At 42.2% G+C, this 17087-nt stretch overlaps 1 protein-coding gene across 5 annotated transcripts in view; it reads right to left on the bottom strand.

Moving 5' to 3' along the window:
- tmem117 (transmembrane protein 117) overlaps positions 1-17087 on the bottom strand; it is a 46905-nt gene that overhangs the window by 9017 nt on the left and 20801 nt on the right. For 4 of the 5 annotated variants that reach the window (XM_020078526.2, XM_069528469.1, XM_069528468.1 and 1 more), the window contains exons 3-6: positions 15796-15928; positions 5285-5384; positions 2582-2679; positions 40-199 (exon numbers count right to left, since the gene is read on the bottom strand). In XM_020078526.2, the coding sequence (XP_019934085.1) occupies positions 40-199; positions 2582-2679; positions 5285-5384; positions 15796-15928 (491 nt within the window). The remainder of the gene's footprint in view (positions 1-39; positions 200-2581; positions 2680-5284; positions 5385-15795; positions 15929-17087) is intronic. The other variant, XM_069528470.1, reaches the window with a different exon arrangement.

The following is a 17087-nucleotide window of genomic DNA, read 5'->3' as shown; positions in this document are numbered from 1 at the left end:
GCTTTTTTTATTTTAATTGGCCACAGGAGAGCGGTATACCTGCATGACAATGAGAAGGTCGAAGACCAAGATAAAGGAGGCCAGGAAGGCTCTGGAGACCTCATCGCTGGGCAGGAAGCCGCGGTTCAGGTTGTCCCAGCTGATCCAGTCCGTACTGATGACCAGAACCACCACTGACGTCAGAGAGATGAGCACCGCCCTGCAGGAGAGGAAGAGGAGAAGAGAGGAGAGACATAGGGAGAAAAGTACAGATGAAGAAGACATGGGGAGGAGTTAAGTGGAAGGAAAAGGGAGAAGAATAGATGAGAGGGAAGGAGAGGAAAGAGAGAAGGAAAAAGAATAGGAAATTAAAGAATGGGAGGAAAAGAAGAGAGAAAGTGGAAGGAATGGAAGAGAGGAGAGGGTAAAAGATGACATGAGAGGAAGGAAAAGAAAACGAGGCAGAGGAGAGGACGGGATAACCAAGAAAAGAAAAGAGGAGAGACGGGAAGCACAGATGAAGTACAAGAGGAAAAAGTGAAAAGAAAAGGGAGGACAGGGGAGGATATGTGAGGAAGGAAAGGAAATGAAGGAGAGGAGGAGAGATGTGAGGGAGAAAAGACAGAAGAACAGGAGGAAAGAAAGATGAAAGAGGGAAGGAGAGAAGTGGAAGGAAAAGAAAGAAGAGAAGAGAGCCAAGGAGAGGAGTGAGAACAGAGGGGAGGGAGGGTAATAAGGAAAAAGGAGGAGACGGAATGAAAGAAAAGAGAGGAGAGGGAAAAAAAATCTGAATGACGAGAATTAAAAAGTACAAGACCTTGAATAAAACATGTATAATTGTATAACTTCAATCTGGATGAGGTGCACAGTTGATATTGTGCATCTCAGAAGACAAACAACCCTCTAATGTCAATTACAAGAGGAGATAAATCAAACACGATTCACTTTCTCTTCTCACAGGCTCATTGTATCGAACAACCATTTTACCTGCATTTGAAAAATGGCTGTGGATAAAGCTTCCAGGAAGATGAAGGCGCAGAAAGGAGAAACTGTCTGCATGCAGAGACAATGCAATTCACAACCGCTGCTGCACACATTTCCATGTATTTACATATTTAACACGAGCCAAAATGTTTCAGTTACCTGCAGCTGCTGTTGAATTTCATGTCATTTATGTCACATTGCAGTAATTCTGCGTTCGCTGTTTACGGGCAAATTCCTCAACCGTCTTAAGAGCGGCACAATGACAAATGTTGTAGTGTTATTCTCCGCTGTAATTTGTCTCAATGTCACCCAGCGATTACTGTGGTGTGTGCAGCCCACAACACACGTAGGCTGGCGGCACTGCAGATAGTGCATGCCAGCTCTTATCCCATTTCAACTGTTAGAGGGAGAGAAGTTTTGAGGGATTTTATTATTCCACATGGACATTCTTTCTTTGACCAGGACCCCTCAGCCGCATATCGACGAGACGCAAACCAGCGACACATTCATCAATCATATTTCAAGCTCTGAATTCCAAATGATAGCTCCTCAAATCTAGCATTGATTGTGACGGTGCCAGTCCGTCAATAAAATGAAGGGCTGCGGAGAAAGTCGCAGAAACAATTTGTCAGCTCGCATTCTAATCACAGGTGAATCAATGCTACAAGAGGAAATGTTAAACGCCAGGGTTTGAGATGTCTGAGTCTGGAGTTGTCAGTGTACATATCAAACACACGTCAGACAGTTTCAACTGCATCCTCTTCTTCTTTACTTCTCACAGAGGCCCTAAAATAACCCGCCACAGAAGTCGTATTTGACTGACAGCAGCGAGCCGAGTGAATGAACGCTGCTGGGACCTTGCACCGACTGTGTAACACATTTATACAGAGCCCAATTCTACACGGCTTTCTAGTAATGTGCATATCAGACGATTTGTTTAGCGGTTATTTAAGGGTCACAGTTTGTGGTGCGAGAACAAAAAACTAAGGCGGGGTTACGGTTCGCCTTGTGACCTTGCTGTGTCCATTGATTTTCACCCTGTTCTTCTAATTAAAGGTGCTGACACTGAGTGAGGGAAGATTAACACGGCTATTGACTGCGTGTAACCCTGCAACGGGCTGTAGAAACCACGCAACACACACGCACACAAACACACCCTTTATACACACGCGTTTGTACTTCTATCTTAGTGAGGACACTCATCCGCATAATACATTCCCTAGCCCCTTATCCTAACCATAACCATCCAACTAAATGCCTCCTTAAACCAAGTCTTAATCTCAAAAAGCCCATTGAATTTGTGAAGACCAGCCAATGTCCTCACAATGATGGTATTTAACCAAAATTGGCCCTCATAACTACAGATAGACATGCTCACACACACACACACAAACACACAGAGCCACATAAGAATATATAATAAATTCAGTGAGCTGGTAGCTACTAGACATCTTATGTCCACTACTGGTCAATTGTTTTAGAACAAACCAATTTTTTTTGCTCTACTTCTTTATTACAAACTAACCAACAAAAAAACAAACATAACCTCCTTGACGGATTTGAGTTATATAAATTGACACATTTATAGATTGGCTGAGAGACAATTATTTCTACATACCAGAAGAGAACAATCCTGTTGTTGCCTTGTTTCCAGAATCTCCTGGCTGCTTTGCCCCAGTCTGGATAGTGCTGATCCTGGAGCATCATATCTGTCACCTGCAGAATTTAAGATGCATAAAATGACTGAGTTAATTGGAAGTAAAGGAAATGAATCTGTCAGACAGTTAATCTTATCATAGCATAAAGAACGGAAACAGGAAAAATAGCTTCTACCGCTTCAAGAGTCACCTTTGAAACTGATCCAACACTTTTAGGATTAAGTGGACTGTGTGCCAGCATCAGTAGCTGATCTCACTAATGCACTATAGTGACTGACCGTCCCAGAACTCTGATGGGAAACCTTTCCAATAGAGAGGAAATGAAATAACAGCTGATAAACACCAAAAGGTTTTGGAACGAGTTACTCAATAATCACATATTGATGTAAGATTGGGTGTGCATAGTTTTGGCAGTGAAGTTGCTGCATGTAAACCTAAAAAAGAACTGTTTTTTAAATACAAGAAAGTGTTGACGTATGAGAATTCACTGTCCCACTTTCTAGTTGACCGAATACATGTTAATTACACAGTTTAATTATACATATGCTAACAACTGCTAAATAATAAACATTGATAAATAATGCATTTATATCGAGACATTAAGAATGTAGCTATGTGGCTATTTAAATTATTTTATTTCAAATATCATGAGCTACAGGCGCAGCACTCAACACTAGTTTGACTGCACCAAATGGACATCCTCATCTCAACAATCCTGTGAGCTGCTTCCACTTCTTTTATTCCTCTCTTGTTTAATGGTATCTCAACTCAAGTGTAAACAATCTAAAAACAAATTCACACAGCACAAACGAACCAAACCATTGTTCGGTTTGATCCAAAACAAGACCACCTCTTCTGATTTCATCGTAGATTTCCTCTCATGGATTCAGAAATGTGTACAAAAGAAAACATTTTTTACACTGTGTGGAGTAGCTGCAGAGGCAAGGTCGATTTGTCAATAAAGTGCCTCGCTGCAGATATTGTAGCTCGTGTAGGAAAAAGAACCTGAATGAGGCAATCTGTGAGATGTTTCTGGGTTCTTGCAGCATTACAAAAACAGACACTTCCTGTCCGCTCATCTGGTGAAGACACGCTTTAAATCTGCGATGCGTAGGAGACACAGAGGTCATCTTCAAGTGCCTTGTTGAATTAATTGAATGTAAAAAAAAAACCTTGTGAGTAATTTCTGGAATCAGCACTTTGCCATGGCCTTACTTTCACTCTCTCTCGCTCTCTCTCTCATAAACACACACACACACACGCCCCTGTCGCTCTGATTCACTTCCTCACTCGCTGCTTCTCTTCCAAACAGACTTCTCTTTCCCCTTCACCTCCGTTTCTCACTCCTCCTCCTCCTCCGTCTTTCCTTCTCTGCAGTATGTTACTGTTGAATACTAATGTGACCTGGAGAGGGAGCTTGTCAGTTTTTCTCATCTGTGTGCATGCTGGTGTCAGAGCCCCACTCCTCCCACCACAGGTAGTCCACTCCCACTGGAGCTCTGCTCGTCTCTTTATGTTGACAAATGAACAGAGGGACGTTTCTCCTCTAATAAAGTCTGTCCCTCACTGTCCATCCATTGTTTCCACTGACCCTCCATAGATCACATCCACGTTACCCTGAGGATTTGAACTGGGCTGGTGTGCAGCTGTAATGGTTGAGCCTCACTGAGAACTTTGATGAGTTTGTGAAAAATGGCTTTAAATTGCTTCAATCATAAAACCCTATGGTTTTAATGAACTTTTTTTGTGATCTACAAACAGGATTAAAAGTAGCCACACTTGAAGCCCTGCAAAGTTTATGACAAACAATAAAAAGAAACTGTGGTGGTATAAATGCTATTTTTGTATCTTTAACAATGGTGGACAAAGAAATGAATCGTCAACCCACAGTGACTTCATCCAGTAGTTTGTGAACTATGTTGAAGCCTCACATTAGGTCAGCCCCATCTTAGTGCAACCAGAAATGACCATATTTGGTAGAGGTGCAACCAGAAATGACCATATTTGGTAGAGGGGATTAGACTTGGGGGCATTGCCCATCTACCTGCGACCTGCATTCACGGCTTCTATAAAAGCCTCAGCTGGTCATATGGGACGATACAGCTTTCTACTTCCGTATTGACTTAACTTTCTGGACCCAGAGTCTAATGTTTAATGAGTTATTTAATGCTTTAAGAGTGAGGTGAAACATGACAGCTGAGACTGACTTATGATTGGTCAAGTGCTTGTAGATCGATGGACATGTTTTGTCTTTTTCACAGTGTATGGTAGAGACAACTTTTTACATTTGAAAATTTGGTCTTAGTTTATCTCATGAAAAATAAGAATGTCTTCCTAGTCATGTATTTAAATAACATTATTATATACTTTTTTGTATAAAAATGTAAAATCATGTTGATCAGATACATTTTTGGTGGGCATTAATTTTACCCACTGGAGAAAAAGAGTTCATTTAGTGTTTAATCTGACATCAGAAACATAAATATCTTTACATTATCAACCTACGCAGGCAGCTCGGCTAAAGATTTTACTTTATGATAATATGTCTTTCATAAAATTAGAAGTGTTAAAATATAAAAGTCTGAACAGGGTGATATTAAACTTGGATCACTCTTTTAATAAATGCAAACTTGCAGATGTTAACATAGGAGTTGGAATCTCACCATCCAAGCAGTGACAAAGTCTCCCATCCACGTCCCCACCGCAGCAATCTTCATAAAGCTCTCATTCCTGATGCCCATGTACTCTGTCACCATGTGAGGCCTGCAAGGACAAAGACCCAGAGTGAGAAGGACATAAAACATGTAGTGTGGGTTATGAGGCAGGCAGAAAAGGAAGGAAACACAAAGAGCCAACAGAGGCAGAGTCAATGCAGGTCGAAAGAGAAACGGTCACCGCCGCTAAGTATCATGATGCTAGTTGTCAGAGCCAATCAATATCAATCTAATCCTGTGAAAACAATGAGCGATGGCTCTCCCTTCCAAAAAGCCCAGAGGATGGTAAACAATTTACGCCTGCACAATGGAATTTATGCAGTATCACCGCTTTCATTTGGTCCTGCAGTGTTTTCCAAATGATCTATTTGTTTGGCAAATGTGTCTCATGTCTCGTTGATTTCAAATCAACCCGGCTGACCCGATGAGATCCCTCCTGTTCATGCACTGGATCTGAGTGGGCTCGCTTAATCTCAACTGCTGCTGCACAGAAGCGAAACACTGACTGAGCCAAAACACCATTAGAGGAACAATCTCACGTACAATAGTGTCTAATAAGAAATGACATGCTTTCTCTGTGGAGTCCTTGCTATGCCTTCATCTGTACAGTAAGTGAAGATGAGAAGCTTTTGTTCGGCCCCGCAAACCCACCCACCCAACACACACACGCACACACACGCACACAGACACACACACGCCACACCACTCCACTCCATTTTCTCCAGGTAATAGCGCAGGGAGGGAGGAAAAAGTGGGTCAGTCGGCTCCTATAAGGGACGAGAGAGTCAGAGCAGAGGGGAGCGAGGAGGCCCGTTTGATCTGGCAGTCAGTGTCAGTGGAGCAGGTGGGCGCCTCTCACCCCCCCACAGGTCACACTCATGAATATAATAGAGGGCGATGGATAGAGCTCTGGCTGCGGCTTTCATGGGGTCGTATTTGAAGTCAATGGCTCCATTCGTCTATGTTTTCCCTGGTCATTTTCCGGCCACGAGCAAACAACAATAAAAATGTTTGCTACGGCACAGCAGGCTCTGGGAAAACCTCGCCTGCAACCTTTCTGGTTGTTAGTTTAATTTCCACTCCATTTTTTAGTTGATTGCATTAAGAGTCCAGTTTGGTGTGCTCTTTGCTTTGTCAAGAAGTCGTCGCTCATACAAACAATCTATTAGAAGTGGAGGGTAATCCTTTAAAGCTACGAGCTATCAAGGTGTTGATTTTTAATTATAATAATCGCTCGTGTCTTTTCACACTTTAAGTCCAGATCTGAAAAGCATAATAAAGGCTCACAGGCAAAACACATAACAATCATGATTAATTGTGGCAAGCCAGTGACCCAAAACGCCAACAGTCCTAAACAACCTGTTTACTGCGATTGTGCAACAAATACTCTTCCCTAGAAGGAAACGTTATAAATCATATGTCATCAGTGCAGCACGCGTTTAACAGATTTGAAAGGACTTTATTGACGAAAACGCGCAGTACCGCGGGTGACGTATTGCCCCACTCAACCCGCAAATAAAATGGCCTTGATTGGAATTGCGATTTATATCTGCATTAAGTCAGTTAGACATTCAGTGGCTTGGCAATGCTCCAGTTACCAAGGAGATCCCATTGGGAGTCATTTACCCGCAGCTAAATTCTAATCGATACTTCTGGAAATGCTCTCTGGCACCACATGCTAGGCCTTAAATCTAAAGTAAAAAATATTCCCCACTGCCAACCCTTGCCCTTCTCACATATTTAATTGAGCAAATGTTACCCCTGTGCTTTTTTTTTTTTTTGCTGAGTACCTATGATGAGTTTGGGGACTCTTCGCACGGCATGATCACAGGCAGAACTCCCTGACTTATTCATACTGACTGAAAATTTAATGGCCTTTAGAGCCGGGGTGACCTAATGAGAGAATTCAGTGTAGTGGAACATCAGTACAGTAGCACCATGAATAATCAGCCCCAAAATGGCTCCCGTGGCTTAATCGCAGAGCCAGTGGCGGTGACGGTGCCAGCCGGCCGGCTCAGCCAGCTTTGACCCTCAGTGGAATGTTATCAGGTTTCCAACACTTGTTCAGACATAATATTCAATGACATTTCGATGCCTTTCAAAGTCTTGTTCCGTCACATGCAAGAAATTACAATTTTGCACTACAGAGGTTACAGAGTTTGAGAGTTTGAGAGTTTGGAGGTTGCTCTGGTTTGACAATAAGCAGGAGAAAAGGCAATTTGACTTTTGTATTAAAGTGGTCACCTCCTGATTTGATTTTGGAGCTTGGTTCTAAGAAGACATTGTCCATTTATTTACTGTAGTTGCAACAATATCTGTCGATCTGATGCAGCTGAAATTTCTGATACTCTTTTCTGTTTGTTTCAACTATTAGTTCTCATGTTCATAATACTTTAATCTACATTCACTCCATTCAAACTGGTGTTTTTGCTATTTTCAACTAAAAATGGATCCTCTACTGTGCACCAGATTTATTCTTTATGATAAATATCAAGTTGTGAGTGATTATTGTTTGTGACTTTTGGTGGAATTGCTGTGGTGACAATTAGGGCTGCAAAATCTAAGGCGAGGAGGTTGGACTTTCTCATAAGGTGCAGAAATGTAAGGCCGCAACTAATGATTGAGTCACATAAAATGCCAATTATAATTTCCTAAGGCCCGAGGTAATGTCTTAAAAATCCCTATGACAGTCAAAAACCCAATCGCTCAGTTCAAAGCAGCAGCAAGATTATTTTCATCTGAAAAGAGCAGCCTAATTAAAAGTGCTATTTGTTAGTTTTCTCTGCAGTTGAATGTGGTTTAAAGCCAGAGGCGGGTGGTGATGGTGGTGATGGTCGCTTGCCAAGAGCTTCAGCCATGACAGGACAGGAGGTTATATTACGCCCTCTGAGCTGCTCTACTTCTTCAGGGCAGAATGGATGCTACAGTGACTCATGATGGGACTGTGACAAGATGATGGCTAGCTGATTAGCATGCTAACTTCACTAGAATAAAAAAAAATGAACAGAAATAGAAGTGAAAGTAGATTATTACTCTGTAGGGTGCATACACTTGCCAGGACCCAACAGTCCCATTATTAAACCATATTTGAATTCACTAGATCCCGATTTTTATTTGGATCTACATAAAAAATTCACACACACTTAAATATCAGTCTCCTACACAACAATTTTAGCATAATCCTGCTTAATATCAGAAAAAGTATTAATATTGACATTGCCATTGCTGGAGATCACTTTTCACTGAATAAGAATCCTTAATTAACATTCTTAATAGCAAAACTGTTTGCAATTAATTTAGTGTTTATTGACCAATCCATCGTATCAACTAATAATTTCAGCACTGAAGACATTACATATTCTCATTTTTAAAATAAGAATATATTTCAAACATGTTCTGATCAAACCTCAAAATACCTGTTGTAAAGAGTTCAATAGTAACACAGGGTTTAATGCCTCAAAAGCATCAGTTAGTTTATATAATAGTTGCCGTGTAATGATATAAGATGGCACTGTTTTGTCTGTATGGCCCATAAAGATAAATGCAATGAGATTAAATCACAGCAGATTACTCTTTTACATGTGTAGCTTCTGTAGTGAAATGAAAAAGAACAGGACTGCTGGTAATGAAGTGGCTCTGATAAGATTTTTAAATTACATCTAAACATATGAAAGGTTTTTCCACCCTTTCAGCCACACTGTGGCACAAAGCCAAACACATACCAAGCCCCTCTACAGCTCCATATGTTCAGCAACTTAAAGGACAGGATTTATGGTTTAATTTTATTTTCATCAAAGTCCCAACCTCAGAGTTTTCGAGGCCCACAGGAGTCCTGATAATTAAGGTTATAAAACAGCATGCTGCAGAGCTCTCACTGCTCTCACTGACTCTTTCTACTGTTTTTTCACTCGGAGGTATATTCTGTCACGCTGGGTTTAATAAACTCACTTTCTCCGTCAGACACCCGGCGACTTAGTGGCCGAGGCAACCGAGCGACTTCCTCTGCCCTCTATAGAGCCTGGACTCATTCGCAACATTTGAGTTTGACCTTGGCCGGCTCTGCATTGAAATGCATTGCCCGTCTCTTCCCTGCGCACTACACTGTCTGGCGTCATATTTACAGTGCACAGTGCTGAGCTGCATGTTAGCGGCACGCATAAAGCTGCCAATACACACTCTCATCACTATCACTGTAGCAGCTCTCACGGCAACTTAAACCCTCAATCTCTATTCATCGCTCAGCACAGAATCAGACCACGTATTGTATTAAACTGGCTGTGGATTGAGTCCTTTAGTTCTTATCAGTCCTCCGGCCTAGGAATGGAAGTGAATACCTGTATCACACCTTCTATTCACTATCTGCTTACTATGAGAACAGCAGGTCCGAAAGCAGGTCTCTATGTACCTTGATACTGAGCGAGTTTAAATGGACAATAGTATCCCCAACAAGCCCAAGTCCTCTAAAGTATAAAATAAAATTATTTTTTTAGTATCACACATCATTATTGCTAAGAAATAAATTTTATGAACATTTAAATGATGTAACAATGCAAAGGTTAATGTTCACTGGGTTTTTGGGGTTAACATGGCCACCTAGTTAGTTAGTTTATGGAACATTCCTGGTCGACATTGACTGACTAAAAAACATGAGCAACATCACTTGCAGTTCGACATTTTGTCGACCCATCCAACCTGACCTCTCTCAGCAGAATACATCAGTCTGCAATACAGTGGTCCCTCTTAATGGACATTTTTTCAACACATGTCTGTGTGTGTGTCTGTCTGTGTGGGTCTTTCAAACTTGACAGCCCTACTCTACAATTCCACTGTGGACATGTAAGCAAATGTTGCATGTAGAAACATGGTGAGCTTCAGGACTTCAGACAGAAACAGAGACACTGTCATATCCAAAACATTTTCTCTGATGTCCGATCATCCTCTGCAATGTCCACAGGTGTGTCCTCAACTGTCATGTTGTTGTTATCACATCACATTGTTGTTAGCAGTAGTGCAGAGGACAATTGACATCTTTCATCTTGTAATTCTAAGGGTTGATTAAAAAAAAAAGGCAAATGAAGCTGAGTTGCAGTAAGTCAGAAAACAAAATCCTCAACTGTTGAGGAGACTGAGCCAGTTCTCCCACAAATGTTACATTTTCTGTATGTGGACAAAGATGCAGAGAATGTATCTATGTACTCCGCTCCTCCAGTGGCTCGTATCTATTTCAAAACACTAGTACTTGAATACTGTGCTGTGAACGGATCAGGTCCAGTACATCAGGTCCAGTACATCCAGGACATGGTCAAACCTTACACCCCAGCCCGTTCACTCCACTCTGCATCTGTCAATCGGCTTGCTGCTCCCTCACTGCGAGCAAACCACCAAACAAAATCCTGACTGTTTGCTGTCCTGGCTCCTAAATGGTGGAACGAGCTCCCCACTGACACCAGGACAGCAGAAAGTCTTCACATCTTCCGCCGCAAACTAAAGACACATCTCTTCCAACTCCACTTTGGTGAAGAAGATGATGTCTAATAACCCCGAAAAACATGTAAATGAATGCAACAAGGGAACAAAACATTGAAAATCTTAAGCTTTCAAACGATGGATCTGAAATATTATCAGAGATATTAATTGTTGTAGTGAAACATAAGGAAGAGATCACATGACTGAGTGGAGAGTAGTTTTGTGGAACCGCCCACAAACATGCACACATGCATGGACAATCCATCTGTCCTGCTCCGACAACATTCAGTACACACACACTATAATACACACAGTGTGTATTCCCAGTGGACACGTGCCGCTGTCAAGGTTATGATGTTTATTGTTTACAACTGCTGCTGCTGCTCCTCTTTATGTGACAGTGACGTATGCGGAGGGCCATCGCCGCCGCTGACACTCCGCCCCTCTTTCTCAGAAAAACGCAGAATAGTATAATCAGAGATGAAACTACTGACCCTGCTGCTACTGCACACAGTCTGTGTCAGAGATGTTCTGACAATAGACAGAAAATGACTTCAGGGAGAGCTTTACACTTTCTATCTAAACACTCATTGAATACATAGTGAGTCAATTCGGGGGGAACCAACGTAATGTTCACATGTGAGAGTGTGAAAGACAGCAGGAGATATGCTTGGACAGTAGGTGTGGGTTTGTGAAGAGAACGAGAGAAGTATAGCGAGGAATGCACCATCTTCAGGACTTTTAGTGTCATCTCCATCATCACATAGACAAAACTGACAAAAAATGTATATATATAAACACGACAATACCTAATTATTATTTAAAGTAGGGTCGCATTAATGAATCATTTTATTGTAGTTTTATCCAACAAAATACTAGAAAATAGTGAAAATTGGACATCATAACAGTCTGGTAGTCAAGTATAAAGCTAAGTATCTGTCACATATAGCAAAGGAAACCATGAAATGACACAACTGAGAAGGGAGAACCACAGAATGTTCAGGATTATTTCACGAGAATTATTGATCATTTATTGAAGTAGTTGATACAGTTTTTGACAATAATCAAACCGTGTTAGCTCATCGCGTCACAAACCCTTTAAAAAAGGATTCACTGGGAAATTGGTAATAAATAAAAAAATGTATGAATTAAAAAAAGAAAATCCTGGATCCGCTCCTTTGTCTGGATCAGTGTCAAAATGAGTTATTTCGTGTCCCATGTATCATCATTTCACCAAATTTAAGGGAAATCCGTTCATGGGTGAAAACATAACCTCCTTGGTGGAGATATAATTTCTTGTTAAGGCACTGCAGAATATTAAAGGTGATTTCCTTGTGAATCCGTTGTGCTGCTGAATTTGTGTGTTTATGATTCCGGTCCCAATTTGACAATGTCAGTAAAGTCTTCAATATAATGATAATTTGAGATAATGACAACGTATGATAATCAAGAAGTTTGATTTTCGAAGCCATACGACTCGTGTGTCTGTGTTGAAGACCCAGTGAGTTAACTCTGTGTATAAACTGCTGAATGCATGAGTTATAGACATAATGTGTCTTGTGGTGTTTGAAACTGTTAGTCAGACAGTGATGATCTAGTCACCGCCATCAACTCTGCAACCTCCTTTTCTAATTGAATTAAGCTGCTGTAGTTCTATCACCTCTTTAATTACCTACGTCTTTCTGTTACCATCCACTCAGCATGAATATAGCTAACAAACACTTTGTTCATCGTACATTTAAGTGTTGAGCAAACACTGAATCATTAGACAGTGCTTGCCAGGGCTGCTTGTATGCAACAGGAGGCATCTACATACCATAACATGCTATTTACTCAGCCCTTTAAATCCACTTGTCCATGGAATTACTGCAGCTTAGTGCCAGACAAGCAAACAGACAGACAAGTGGGACTAGCGCGCACTCGGCACAAAGGATCATGGAAAACAAAGATAAATACCCTAACACGATGGGTTCTGATCCCGCCCAGGGTATCGTTGTAGTAAAATGCCAAATCCACCCCTGCCTGTTCCTCATTATAGATCCTCTTAGTGAATACTACCCCTCCACTCTCTGCCTCATGCTCCTGTTCCCACCTCATCCCGACATCCATCAATTTATTCCTCTACAGACAGACACAAGAAGTTATAGACATTATTTTATACCTTTACGGTCCCTGTTCCACCTCAGTTCCTCATTAGATCTGCACGTGCTCCCCACCTCTGTGCACCTTCACACTACTTTACCACCCCCTTTCTCTAAATTAGTCGAGATTAATGTGTACGCCGTGCGTTGGGCCGTCTTAATTAAATAACACCACCTAATTAGGGGCTGATTTTGGCTGGTAATGGCCCCGTAAGATGGCGGAATGGGATTGTGTGGCGTGACAGAACATTCATGAAGCCCGTCAAAATCCCTGGGCGGTCACACTCCCCTGGTTTCACACAAACAGCCCCTCTCTTAATCTGACAGTTACATTAAAATGCAAATAGCCCAGATGTGAGGGTTTGGTAACAAGTGTGGATTACAGCTCCCAGGGAGCCACAATGGACGGGGCTTTTTTTTTTTCCTCCCCCTGATATGACATAAGCCAGGTAACAGGTTGATAGCTGTTGACCTGGAAGTGGCTGTTTAAATATTGGCTAACACACTGTTAGACTCGCGTAAGATTACGCACTGTTGAAATCTCTTTGAGCCGAGAGATAATGGCTCTGATGGGCCGATTTTACATGACTAATCATGAGTAAATAATTATCATCCAAAAAGATACACGCGCTCCCTTATCAGTGATTGTTTACTGTCCTGATGGTGCCGTTTATCTCCTTTCCTCGTGGATGTAGCTTTAATTAAATCAAGCTCAAGACTGACTGAAAGGTCGAAGAAAATTAAAGCATATTAATGAGCAGGGGGCACGGGCGGCCCACAGCATCAGGTCAGGGAGACAGCAGGGAAACAGACGCCAGACCCCCTCCTCCGATCCCACTATGCCAAACACACACACACAATACACACACACATGCTCTGACAGTTAACTTTAGCAAAGTGTGGGACGTGAACAATATGTGTGTGTATGTGTGTATGTGTGTGTGTGTGTGTGTGTGTGTGTGTGTGTGTAGCCACCAGAAGAGCAGCCCCCGCAGTGCACCATCGTGGCAAGATGTCAAAGCCGGGGAAACCCAATGCCCAAATACCTCCCCTTTAAAAAAACATTGCAGTAATAATACTCCACAGCGGCTTGTTCTTTCAGCACAAATGAAAAGAAAAAAACACCATTAATTCCCACAAGGGGGGGCCTGCTGCAGCCACAAAGGGATATTGTAGTTTTCCTTTGTGCTGTGGTAAAAAGAGAATTCAGTACAACAGTTTCACTGGGGGTGAGGGGTCGTTGTTGGAGAGAGGGGAGGGAGGTAGAGGTATATGCAAGAGTTTGGACATGTACAGACTGTTTCACTGCATCATCAGGGCTGGAGTACTTCTCCTTCGTCCCTCCCTCCCTCCTTCCCTCCCAGCCTCCGTCACCACTCCCTGCACTCTGCTGAATTCATGCTCTCGCAGCCCTGGAGCTCGTCTTCCGAAGCGGGGGCCATCCTTGGCAGAGTGTGAACACTGCTCTTACACGTCGGACTTGAACTGAGATGTGAACACTAATGGTTTTTGGCAGGGCCCGGGTCCTTAGTGGACACACTGTTGGAGCAGAAAGAAAACAAGTGGGAGAGAGGGACAGGGAAGGAGGGCGGAGGGTTGATGAGTGCAGGACATGACCAGGTGTCTGAGCAGGGTTAGATTCACTCTCTTTACAACAGCGCCCTCTGTCTTTGAAAGGAGAGCTTTGCATCGCATCATGGATGGGTTTTAATGGTGCTGTAACTGTTTAACAAGCTGTTATGTTTTTATATCTGAACAACCGATGTAGCCATTATAAATGGAGATTTGCGCATGTTCGACATAAATCACATTATATGTCTGTGACTCATTATTTTCTCTTATCCTCATCTCGTGAGACGCACGGCCCGTCTACAAAGGGATCCCTTCCCTCCACGTTTCAAGGCCGAAACAAGAAGCAGTGGAAAAAGGAAAGGAACCCTCTTTGTGACAGATGCACTCAGTGTGACTGCAAATATAACTTTTCCCTGAGCAAGCGATATCCATCATCTCAGCGGACCTGCTCCTCCGCTCAGCTGTTCGCTTCCCGCTTTTTTATTTTTTCCCTCGGCCGACCGGAGAAGAACAGACAAGATGGATGCCGTTGTCACCGCACTGGGCCAGAGTGACAGATGGACTGATTATACAAACCCCATCCCTTGGGCCGTTGTGAACCACAACACTTTGCCTGCTCGCTAATAGCCTTCATCTGCCTTCACCCTCTAGATATAGTTGGTTCTTGTTGTTAATACTGAAGAGGAGCATGGTATAGACAGATCCCGTTATGGCCCCTGACCTCCATCTTGACAGCTTTTTCCTAAATAGACATCTGCCACACCGTTTTTTCGAACAAAATGCTAAATCACCTTGCAGCAACCTCACGTGTGGCTGCCTGTGCTTCAAGGGCATGTTTTCCTTCCTCTAGACGAACACATTGTAAATGCATAAATGGATTCCTGTCACCGGCCTGATGTGTGGGTGTCAAGCTCTGCCATGCACAGTGGTTTCTTAACAAGTGGGTCTGTGCAACAGGAGCAAAAAAAAAAACGAGTTTACAAACAGAGAGACGTGAACGAAAGCATCTTGGTTCGCAGCCAGAGAAGTGTCAGAAAATAAGTAAAGATCATGAGAGAATAAGTGTGGGCGCTGAAGGTGATCTTTCAGGATTAACCCTTCGTCTGCTCCTACCTGTGATTTAAAGTCTGGGCTGATTAATCAGACCCGTATCGGGTCTCTGTTGAGGCGAGACGTTTAGATCAATCACTCCAGCCAAAGGCGGAGCGCACAAGGTCTAACAAATGGTGAGTGGAGAATGAGGGAAAAGGAACAGAGAGAGAAAGAGATTGAATGGCTTACTCCATGCTCCCAGCCATCAGCAGGAAAAGGTTGTAGATGTGCGAGAAGATGAAGAGGAAGAGGATGGTGCTGAAGAACATAGTCATCCAGGAGCCATGATCCTCGCGGAACATTTTCAGGCGCAGGTATCGACCTAAAAGGGAGCATGACAAGGACACGGGCATCAGTGGTGGTTGAAACCCGCGAGCCCAGCGAACATGAAGATCACACAGATCACACAGTCACACAGATCAATGGCGGACTGTCCCGCTCCGGACACATGCCCTTTAAAGTGGAATGAAGATTAAATAGCACTTTGAGGTGTCACTTCGTCAACCCAGAAGTTCTTGTCTTTTCTGGACCAATTTCAACAAGTCAGTAGTCACTATGTCATCGTCAACAGAAAATAATCCTTCACACACTCTGGGTCTGCTGTCGGCAGACAGATGCTGGCTTTGTGTTTCATGATGCGTGTTCTGCTTGATTAGAGAAATTATTCAAACATTTGTGACCTGTGGTGTTTTTTTAATACACTGTTCAGGCTCCGAATCAAATTATGGAGAAATCTCTCCCTGGCTGAGAATGAGATTGATTCAGAGACGCGGATACTCACACAAGCTTCTCCTCTGTCGGCGGTCGTCATGAAGACAATGTTTATCACGCCACTGTTGGCTTGTTGTTGCTCAGTTGGTGCTTTTAGTGCCTCGCTTTGAATATGATGTCAGATTTTTCTGCTACTGGTGAGTATGTGATGAAACAGGATTATATAGATATAAATTATTGAGAGATCTGAAAAATAACACAGTGATGAAATATGGTATGTATAATGTAACTGCACAATATCTTTCAAAGTCATTATCTATTTAAAAACCCTGGTTCCAGTGAGGAATCTACTCCTTACATTTTAATGTGTGTTATTACCACCATCATTCAGATCTGGGTCAAATAGTATTTAAAAAAATTAAGAGTTTCCCATTCATAAAGTTGGAGGAAAAAGTTACAGATTTTCAAGTTTTAAATTTCAAAGTTTAACCAGCCAAGATCATGATATCTTGTTGTCCAGTTCCTGGTTAGAGTAAAATATAAAAACAAAGTTATCGAGAGAATTGTCTTGTTTAACAGATTTTGACAACATTGAGGCATCGCTTTGAAATCTGTCTCACAGATGTAAATTATTACTACTAAAATTAGAAGGCTGCATAACTCTGCCCTGGCCTAACACCTGATGAAACCACATTTAAATTCACTAGATCCAGATTTTGTATATGCACCAAATTGCAGACACTCATAAAAATCTGTCCATTCATCAAAAT

The sequence above is a fragment of the Paralichthys olivaceus genome, chromosome 7 (genome assembly GCF_024713975.1).
Source record: "Paralichthys olivaceus isolate ysfri-2021 chromosome 7, ASM2471397v2, whole genome shotgun sequence".
Taxonomy (NCBI): Eukaryota; Metazoa; Chordata; class Actinopteri; order Pleuronectiformes; family Paralichthyidae; genus Paralichthys; species Paralichthys olivaceus.
The sequence above is the reverse complement of the archived record's forward strand: the minus strand, read 5'-3'. Positions and strand labels throughout refer to the sequence as shown.